The following is an 11316-nucleotide window of genomic DNA, read 5'->3' as shown; positions in this document are numbered from 1 at the left end:
AAATTGATTATGAGAAATTCTTTGTAATACGTCTTAACTTATGTCAATTACCCTCTCCCATAATTTTAAAGTATGATACATCAACTTAATTCCTCTATGATTTTAACACTCTTTTGCATCCCCTTTATTTTTATAAATGGGGACCAAAATACTCATCCTCAACTTCTTAGGCATCTTTTTAGTTTTTAAAATAATATTAAAGAGTTTAGTAAGTCAAGAAACTCCTAAATCTCCTAAATATTTCCATACTTCAAATGGGATATCATCAGGTCCTACAAACTTTCCACCCATGGTTTTCTTTAAAGCATCATCAACTTCTTTTTAACTAATGCAACGATAAAAATGAAACTTTTTATTATTATTAATGATTTTAAGATTACTAAGATTGATCGTATTTTCAGAAAATTTATTAAAAAATTTATTAAAATAACTTACCCACCTAAGTTGAATATTTTTTTCTAAGAAAAACACTTTTTTGATTTTCATTTTTAATACACTTTACTTGAGTTGAATATTTACTTTTCTTTTTTCTTTGTTTGGCTAGTTTATACTTATATTTTTTCACCTTGCTTAGTATTTAATATATTATAAAGATCATTAAAAGTAGAATTTTTAGAGTCACAGATTGTTCTTTAGACTCCCTGCGGGTCGTTTGATATTTTTCATAGTTCTCTAAGCTTTTACATCTAACCAAATTTTATAACATAACTTCTTATATTTTATCTTTTCTTGCACATTATTATTCTACCACCAACTTTTTTTATTTATATGAACTTTTTCTTTTGATTCTTCATGTACATCTTTTGCTACTTGTTTAATAGTGTTTATTAATTTATCCCACATAACATTTACTTCATCATGAACATCCCAATTGTTGAAATCTTGAATTTCACTCATAAAAATAATTTTATTTGTGTCTTTTAGGTTCCCCTATCTTATTCTACGATGATGAGTTACAATTTTCTTTATTTTACAACTTCTTATCTTAAAATCTAGAATTAATAAACGATGTTGGGTACTTAAATCCTCACTTGGAATGACCTTACAATCTTTACAATCTCGACGATCTTTTCTCATAAGAAAATAATCAATTTGTGTTTTATTAGATCCATTATTATAAGTAAAAAGATGTTCCTCTCTTTTCTTGAATAAAGTATTAGTAATAACAAAATTATATGCTAAAACAAAATCTAAAATAACTCTATCTTTTTCTTTAGTCACTCCAAAACCTTAGCCACCATGAATATTTCTGAAATCTTTTACCACTCTACCGACATGTCTATTTAAATCTCCTCCGATGAAAATTCTTTCTTCAAGAGGTATCATTTGTATTAAGTCTTCTAAGTCATTCCAAAATTTATCTTTAGACCCTATATCTAAACATACTTGAGGAGCATAAGCATTTGTAATATTAAAAATCTTAGTATCAATGATAATCTTAAGAGCTATAATTCTATCTCTAACTCTATTCATTTTTGCAACATTATCTTTCAAACTCTTATCTATAATTACACCTATACCATTTCTAGTGCAACTCTCACCAGAATGCCATAGTTTAAAACCTAAGTTATCAATGTCCTTAGCTATTTCTCTAACACATTTAGTTTCTTGAATACATAAGATATTAATCTTTTTTCGAATCATAATATCAATTAATTTACTATTGCGAGTATCTATATTTCAAGATCCTAGCCTAATATTAATTTCATTAGTTCTATGGACTAACTTCTTACCTGCATCCGTTTGTAATGTGGGAACACTTATTTATTTGACACTACACCCGGGCGCCATTGTAGCGGCTTTTGCAAACTTTTCATTGTATTCAGGCTATACTGCGCTCCGTTTCCAGGGGAGGGCCTAGCACTTACACAATGATTAAAATGATTCATGTCATTATTTTTTCGACAAGTTTTAGGCTGCTTGTCGATTACCTAACGCAACCCTCTACTTTTCACATCCGGGCTTGGGATCGACAATGCCAGTAAAAAATTATTAATGAAGAATATATTACTATCAAATTTGGTTCCTTATAAATATAATTCATGATTTGTATGGGCAAAGGTTATTTCTCAATAATCAAAATAGTAAATATATTTGGTTAGAATTACATGCAATAAGTAGTATAAAAAAATGAGTTATCACATCATACAATATGATCACATGAAATACCATGAAAAAAAATTTGCATATTCTAAAATAGATTATCAACGATTGAGAAATTCAAACAAATGTAAATGAATAGGACCTCAATGAGAAAGTACATTTTTCTCTTAACCAATAAAGAGTCACCTAATAGACTGAAATCACAAGTAGTACAAAATTTTGATCATGGTACTGATTTTTCTTACTGCTACACATATTTCTTCACAAATCTTAGATTAAAAAGAAACTAGATTAGTAATAAATTCAAAATATTATAAATCAAAATATTGAATACTCACAAGAGTCAATTAAACACATCCTTATATATGATGATTCTATGATTGACCCCAAATTTAAACACATCCTTATAATTGACGATTCTATTATTTCCCTTATAAATAAATTAACTTATCTTTGTCTATACTGACTAAATCTTAGCTTAATTCTTCTTTAGTACAAAATATTTCACGGAGACTACCATTAAAAACTATTTTATAAATGCCTTCAGAATTAATTACCAACTCATGACAATAAAATCTTATGTATAAAGTAAGAAAAAATCAGGTTAAATTTTTCTTGAACTAAAGTTAGAAACACACTCAAAATCCAGTATTCATGCATACAAATCAGCAAATACAATCTTTACAATTTTAGGATAAACTTATATATAGGTTTCTTACCACAAAACTATTTAATGTTAGCCACTGTGAAAGTCTATGAGTTATAGATTATGAACAAAAGAAAAGAAGGTTAGGAGTTTTACCTACTGTAAAAAAAAAAAAAAGAAAAAAAACAAAAAAAAGAAGGAAAAGAATCCATGTGCAACACTAGTTCTTTCCTCGTCCTTATCTTGATCAAAGTACTGGAAGCAAGTGTGGAACTTTCTGAAGTACCAGGCATCACCCGCTTGACAAACCATCTCGAACTCGGGATCCTGCCTTTGCATGACTGGTGATTTGTTAGCACTTTCAGGCAATGCTCAGCACTTCCATTCAAGGTTTCTCTCTCCCCTTCATTCTTGCACCAGCTGCTTTTAATTTCCTTTGTTGCACCGACACTTTTGTTGCCCCAACTCAGGATTAAGCCACAGGGTTGGTTGGCATGGAACTTCTTGTTAAAAAACGTGAATCCATCCAACTACAAGGATGGTAGTCTTTCTACATTTATATGTATGTGTGCTTATTTATGAAAGCAATCCATGCGTAGGTTGTGTATGCTAAACACCCAACAGTTTCTCATTCTTCAATGCCAAAACCACAGCAGTATGTATATTGAGATATGATACTTTATTTCCTTGTTATTCACCACCACACTAGTCTGCGCATGCCTGCTACTTATTGTTGTCATTATATCTCATTATATTCAAGCAATTCTGACTTCCCTGAATCTGTGCAATACTTGGCAGGGCTTCCTGCATACGATTTCGGCCCTTAATGGTCTTTTTTTTTTATTCTAGAATAAAGTAAATTAGCCTCTATTGTTAATGGTTTGGGAATTTGGTCCTTGCTTTCCTTTTTTTTTAATGAAAGAAATATGTTTTCGACTTTTTGGAATGGACTGGGGCCATACCAGCACTAGAAATTTCTCTCTCAAACACTTTTTTTTAAAATTTTTTCTTTGATATTCAACTTATAATTTTCTTGCTATCCAGGTCTTACCGAGTCTCTATTTTCTGTTCACAAAGATGATTATCCTGAACATGAGCAGGCATCACTTAGGCAACTTTATCAAGCGAAGGTTTGTATACTAACTCAAAATCCTTGGGTTCATTTTTTCTCCTTTCTTCTATCGGACATGTTGATTTGATGTCATCTATTATCAGTAGGTAGCACTATAATTTATGAGTAAATCTTATAGGTGGAAGAGCTACGTGCAGAAGCCCAGCAGCAATCTGAAGCAGCTGGAACTGTCTCACGCTCAAAGTCAGGGTCCACTGCATCTTCTCATCAACAAATATCTGTTACAATAGTAACTGAGTTTGTCCGTTGGAATGAGGAGGCAGTATGTAGATGCTCTTTATTTTTTTCACAGGTACGTGGTGCATTATTATATTTTTCACTTTGAAGTTTTTATCAAGAAAAATAAGATAAACTTAATTAAACATGGGAACCAATTGGTTTTCTTAAACTTACTATTCTTGCAAAAATAAGGAAAAGTTTATTTGATATTTTTAAAAAATCAGCATTAGGAACCAATGGAAGATTAAGTTAGTTTAACTCCCGACTCCCTCTCCTCAACCACATTTTTCATCCACTAGGCCAATGAAGTGTCTATTGATGTCCAAACCTTGGAGGCGTGGATTCAAGGCTTCTAATTGCTGTTGTAGTAGGTGACCAAAGTTCTGTGGAAGAACTCTATTTGAGTGGGAGGATTTTATGTCAGGTTTAGGCCTAGGGAAGAGGTTTGAAATAGGGCTTAGGTTAAACTAATCCAAAGATTAGCCCTAGGAATTTTTCCTTTAGGGCTATGCTATGGACGGGGCTTTAGGGTATTGATCCTCTTGGAAGCTCTAAGGGAATATTAGGAGATGTGATCTGGAAGTTTTTCGAAGGTTCTAATAGGTTAAGTGTGTTTGGTGGAGGCTGCACCAGGACTAGATCAAGTTGCTTGGGCTAACTAACTTTGACTAGTTTTGAAATAAATGATTTGGAAATTGATTTAATGATGTCTTTCGAGGTTTATTGATTTAATGATGTCTTTCGAGGTTGAAGAGGCTTGAAAATGTTTAAAGGATGTGTGAAGATTTGATTTGGAGGTTTTGTTTAAGATCTAAGGAATTACGAAGGTGATAGAAAGGGGGTGGGAGCCAAACTAGGTCAAGAGTGCCCTAGTTTTGATTGACCTCTTGCTAGAGGTTTAGTTTTTTTTTTTGGTTGCTATTGGAGGTGGGAAAAAATTTTAGAAAGAGACTAGGGATGTTGTGGAAGAAGAGAGCTGGGAAAAGAGATTAGTAAGATATAAAAAGATACTCAGATCTTCCTCCAAAAAGAGCCCAAAGAGTTAGTCACCAAGCTTATAGCCAAGGGGGATTTCGGCCACCAAGCACAAAATCCTAGTTATTTCAGTATTCACATTTTTTATCAACACTAAACACTGAATTTCATCAATCAAATCAATTGTTTAACCTAATATATTAGGTCATAATTAAGAAACTAAGAAGGAGGGAAATTTCAAAACAAAGAGGGGGTAGGGCCACTCTAATTCTGTGTTCAGTCAAGAAGTGGTCGCCTCCCACATTTCACATCAAGGAGAAGCAAATTATAGCATGGAAAAATTAATAAAATAACAGCCTCCCACATAGAGTAGAATATTTTAAAATTAAAATTAAATTAAAGTATTAAATTTAATCTTTGAATTTTAAATTTAACTTATGCATAATATATCAAAATTTTCCAATATTGACTCTTCAGATATAGGATTTCTCAATTTTTCATGTTAAATGAATTTCTCTTAGGCTTATACTTGATCTTGTGATTGCCCTCATGGCCCTTGATTTTATTTGGAGCCCTTGATTTTGCTCAGTAGTGAGAATTATCTATTGGGAGTAGGGTAAGGAGTCATAATCTTTTTTTCATATGGCTAGCATTTGTTTGAAAATGTTGAAATTGATATAAGAGGTAGTGAATTTACTGTTTTTGACAATTTTAGTGGTGGTTGGTTATTTGTTGTTTCATTCTTTTGCTTAGACAACTTATATTGTCTATGTTCGTTCTTTTAGTTTCATATTGTATCAGTTTTTATGCGAAGAAGCATATGCATTTTTTTTGCATACTTTCTGATGTAGGGTCCTTGAAATTCTTGGACGCAATAAACGTGGTTTAAATGTCTGTATACCTATTAAAAGCAGAAATTTCATATAACTGACAAAAATGCCATTCGAGTGATGACTTTATGAAACTATATGATCTGTGAAGTCATCGATGTATCCTTGATACAAGGGAAACAACAGAAATTTTACTGTCTCATGCTTTTGTTATTATTTTAGTCCATATTTACTCTTAATCTTTTCGCTTCCGCAAAAGAAGTTAATCTTACTCTTTATTTTTCTCATCAATATTATATGGGCTGAATCTTCATGTTTTGAAACATTGGCTCGGATGTACTGCAGAGGAAAGCCATGCCATATTAGCTTTCATTCTAATTCAAACTCTTTACTGCTTATTTTGCTAGCCTTCTACACCCTCTCCTCTTAATAGGTCTTGCTTTTTAGTCTTTTCTAGCTCACACTTCAGCCTTCCCAAACTAGTTGCAGACTTCCTGGTATCCATTTTTTAGTATGCACCATACTTTGGATACCGTACTTTTCTCCCTAAATCATACGATGTTTGGTAGTGTTCATCCTTTTTCTGCAATTCTGTATTATCTGGCTTATATTCAGTTATCACATAGTTCATGGTGGTCCCTCTTTAATTTGACGTTTTCGGCCTGAATCCTTTTATATTGGGTCCTCAGCGTTGTCATAATTATTTCTGCCAATAACCCAAAATAAAATTCTATTGTAGGCGCTAGTTAAAGGGTATCACTGCTTTTTGTGTATCATCTTTCCTCTTGTAAATAAAATGTAAATGCTTCTTTCTTCTTGAAATGGAAAAATTTCCTACTTATGTGGTTATCTGCTGATACATCGAGTTTTTAAACAAGAAATAGTACCAACTCTTGAATTGTCACAATCTCCTGGAGAGCAGAAGGGATAAAATTTAAGAGACATGGATCTGGAGATTAGTACTTTAATACTTGTGATCCTGTAAGGCGCACAAATTGTTATTATAATTCTAGGCACGTGTCTCTTGATCCTTAATATATGTTGACAATTTGGCAATATTGCTGAAGTTTGTTTCCTATTGAGTACAATCTTCCTATTGATTTTGGGTACTTTGTGCTTCTTTTGTTTTTTATCAGAGGATTATGTAAGACTTGTGCTCATCTTAATGTGCTGATTTTACTGTAAACATTTTGTAATGGAAGCTGTATAGATTCTCTTTGCAAACTTTTCCTTAACTTTAATGCCATTTTGTTTGTCTTCTTCTGTTGAACAGCCTGTAACTCTTGCCGCTACAGTAAAATCTGTTTTTAATTGCTTGCTGGATCAAGTAAGTTGTGCTCGCAGTTTTTTGCTATCATTTTTCTTTCTTATCTTTTCAATAAGGCTGAGCTCTCTTGAGTAATTTTCCATTAATTTCTATGCTGATATATGTGCAGGTAAGCCAATATTTGACTGAAGGGCTGGAGCGAGCCAGAGAGAGTTTGAATGAAGCAGCTGCGTTGAGGGATAGGTTCATCATTGGTGCAAGTGTCAGTAGAAGGGTGGCAGCAGCAGCTGCTTCTGCTGTATGAACATTCTCTACTCGTTATTATGATTTTTTTTAAAAAAACCCAAGGGCTGATTTTATTGAAATAAAAAAAGATACATAAAGATTGTATGAGAGGGCCCAATAGAGACACCCTACCCATACGATATCAAGTACAATAATACCCCAACAAGAAGATACAGATAGACTCAAAAAATTTAAAACATGCATAAAACAAGTAGTTAGAGATGAGTCAATTTAGTCCTGCTTCATCCTCTAGTTTTAGGAGCGGAGTCAGATAACAAACTTTGAAGTGTTGTGCATTAAGTTTTCAAGTTGGAGCCCCCAGCCATCTTCTTCCGCCGAGAAGTGTAAAGTTCTCATTCTTCATTTGAAGATTGACTCATGTGATCCTCAGTATGATTAGATATTAGAACCGCAGTTAAAGAAAAGACAGTCATTACCACATTGATAAATTCCAGTGTATGTGAAGTGTGAATAGTCACCTCTGCACCTGATGCTTCCTGAATAGGAGCTGCGGAGCTATCATGATTTTTGGTCCGAACAATATCCCTTATAGTACGGTCAGGAGAAGGGTTCCCAGAGGCATACACCAACTCTTGTTATGTGGTGATTCCCTTCTCATGTTGATTGTCTTCTGGTTTGTTGGGAGTGCGTTCAGTCACGTGGGGTGCACTAGCAACATGTTCCTGCTTTTGACTATTGGTTTTCAACTGTGGGTGCAATCTGAAACATTTCTCTTGCGGGTGTCCAAACATCTTGCAGTGCTTGCAGTAGTAAGATTTTTTAATAATTTTTTGCCAATATCTATTGTGAGCAGAGCCAAACCAGACTTCAACTTCTGGTAGTGTAATATCTGTTTCAATCAAAATCCTTGCAGCAGAGAGCCTTGAGAAATGAACAGTAGGAATGTTTACCTGCAAATGGTTTCTAAGGATAGTCCTAATTGCATATAAGATAGATAGGTCAAAAAATTAAAGCTTGAGTTAAGGTAATGGTAACCAACTAGGCGCAATTGGGGGTTCTTGACTGAGATAAAAAAACAGTGGTCCATTTGAGCAATTTCATTTGATTGCCCTCGATTGTGATGAATTTTTTTGAGAAAATCATTGTGTAATCTTCTTTTATGCTCAGCTGTATCATAACATATCTTTCGTCGAAACGACCCACCTGCCAAGTCCCAACTAGTTTGAAATCTTCAAAAACCTTTCTAATAATCTCCATCTTAGGACAACCAAATTGGAACTTTCCAACTAGTGTAAATTTGTATTTTCCTACATAATTAGAAATTTCAGCGTCTTAAAAAAATATTACTGGTTTGTCCGTCTTTTTCTTTACTTTTGTGATGAGATTGCAATCTCCATGTACTGCAACAAAATCATGGTACATCTGCGGGAATATCGAACTTTCTGTGAGGTGGAAAGGGGAGTTGCGTTTGTGAACCATTGTAGCATTTGAGGGTTTGGCGGGGTTATCACCGGCGAGGACGGCGGTGTAGGAAAGCCCTGAGGCCATTAACGTGCTTCACACAAGCACTGCAGGAGTAACAGTTGGCACAGCTTGCCGACTACCGCCGACGAACGAGACACGAGTAGTTGAGCAGGTTCGAGCTGAACTGGCGGAACAGTTGAGCGGCTTTGACGACGAGCAGCTCGAAGAAGACGATGAAACTTACAGGGCGAACCGCTGCAGAAGCGAGCGCGACTGACGGCGCGATCTCCTCTGCAGACGACGCAGCAGACAAGCAGGCTCGAAGCAGACCGCGAGCTCCACCGCCAGCCAGAGGACAAAAGGATCAATACGAGTGAGAAAAAACATACGCTAGGGTTTGCCATGAGCGGAAACCCTAGTAGAGCAAAAATGAAGAATATATGTATATACATACATATATACATATGTATGTGTGTATACATATGTATGTCTGTATACATATGTATGTATGTATACATATTTATGTATGTATACATATGTATGTATGTATACATACATACATATGTATACATACATAAATATGTATACATACATACATATGTATACAGACATACATATGTATACACACATACATATGTATATATGTATGTATATACATATATTCTTCATAACCACAAATGATTCCAAAATTAGAAAATACAGAAAAGTGCATTATAGACTTAAAGAAAAAAGCCTAAAAGTGCCGAAATACAAAATATCAGGTGGATAGAGAGCGACCAAATTTGGTCTTGCCTCTGCCTCTAGTTCTAGGGAAGGAGCGAACTAATAAGTTGGTAAGATGATTGTCATTGCCAGTAGTAACCAATATATCATCCAATATGTTCCCGAGCTGGAGTCTGCCTACATTCTTCTTCTTTCTCCTGGAATAGATTTGTCATTCCTCATCCGAAGATTGGCTCACCTGATCTTGGTCTAAAGTGTGCTGAAGATGTGCAGGTTCTTGAACACTAGAAGCAACTACAACTTGTACTGGCTGATCTGTTATTGGATCAAATGAGCACTCTCGTGTGTCGGGGCGTGGAAGGCGTGTAAGTGAGCGTTCTTCAATAACAGTCGGTGGTATAAACACAACTGGATCTGTAGCTGTAGTATGGTGTTCTTCGTCAGGAACCGCGGTGTTGGGAAGAGGATTGAGTTGCATCTTCTCAACATGGATGATAGACGACTGATCTTTAGTGATATCCGATCTTAGATGAGGATGCAAACGATAACAATTAGTAGAGTTGTGGCCAAACATACTGCAATAAGAGCAATAAAGAGGGTGTAGTTCTATTTCAATCTTTTGCCAATACCCGTTATGAGTGGTTCCAATCCATATCTCATCTGGAGCTGGTTGAGTGATATCCCTCTAAACTAACACACAAGCCACAGAGGGTCTGGAGACAGCAAGCATAGGACGATCAAACTTGAGAGGCTTACCGTAAGCAGTTGCTAAGGAGTAGAGAATTTTCAAATTGAATAGATGTAATTTTAAGCCCGGAAATTTTATCCAAACTGGAATGATAGTGGACTCCGCTTTTTGATCAAAACCAATAGTCCACTTCAGAATTTTCATATAACGTTTGTCGATCTTGATAACTTTTCGAAAAAAAATGCGAGTGTAATTGGCATCGTGAGACAATTGAATCAGTATGTGTTGATCGTCAAGTAAACCAATATTCCAACTGCCCAACAGCTTCATAGCATCAAATTCTTTTCGATTGATCTCAAGTTTTGGGTGACCATGAAAAAATTTTCCCTCTAGAGCAAAACCCTACGAAGATGCGAGAGTACTGATTTCAACCTCTGTGAGAATAAAAGCAGGCTTCCCATTTTTTTTTCAGTTTTTTAATGAAGGTGTGATCGCCACCACCTTCGAGAGCCTCGTGAAATGATTGTGGAACATTGCAAGATTTACTTATACGAAAACTAGTCTTTGAATCTGAAAGAGGAGCACGATTAGGAATAAAGTGGCTGTCGGCAACTGCAGTGGCATAGGAATAGATAGTTGATGTCATCTCCGCTGACAAGATGGTCTGTCGGGCAGTAAACGAAGACGTCGTTTGGAATAGCGAAGTGCGAAGGAGGCGTCGTCGACAAACGAGGATGTCGTCTGGAAAAAAATGCGAAATCGCATCGTCTGATAGCGAAGTCGCGTCATCTGGAAGTTGCGACGAAGGTGTCGTGCAGGACGCGAGCCGCGACAACAGACGTCGAAAACGCGGGATATGTTGTAAATTACAGAGACGACGCGAGCGAGCGTCGACGACAAGGATGTCTGCGAGCGAGCGTCATCAAGAAAGCTGTGAGGAAGTGAGAAAACGAGGAAATCACTGTCGGGAATCGCCATCAGTTGAAACTCTAGCAAAGCCCACTGTCGCTGCCGATGCCGATG

At 35.5% G+C, this 11316-nt stretch overlaps 1 protein-coding gene across 1 annotated transcript in view; it reads left to right on the top strand.

Moving 5' to 3' along the window:
- Window positions 1-11316, top strand: part of LOC110018345 (exocyst complex component 5) — a 63577-nt gene that overhangs the window by 38518 nt on the left and 13743 nt on the right. Inside the window, exons 13-16 of the mRNA XM_020715630.1 lie at window positions 3794-3879; window positions 4000-4173; window positions 7179-7232; window positions 7342-7470. Coding sequence (XP_020571289.1) covers window positions 3794-3879; window positions 4000-4173; window positions 7179-7232; window positions 7342-7470 — 443 coding nt within the window. The remainder of the gene's footprint in view (window positions 1-3793; window positions 3880-3999; window positions 4174-7178; window positions 7233-7341; window positions 7471-11316) is intronic.

This window comes from Phalaenopsis equestris, unplaced genomic scaffold (assembly GCF_001263595.1).
Source record: "Phalaenopsis equestris unplaced genomic scaffold, ASM126359v1 Scaffold000012, whole genome shotgun sequence".
Taxonomy (NCBI): Eukaryota; Viridiplantae; Streptophyta; class Magnoliopsida; order Asparagales; family Orchidaceae; genus Phalaenopsis; species Phalaenopsis equestris.
This window is presented reverse-complemented; position numbering and strand designations above follow the sequence as displayed.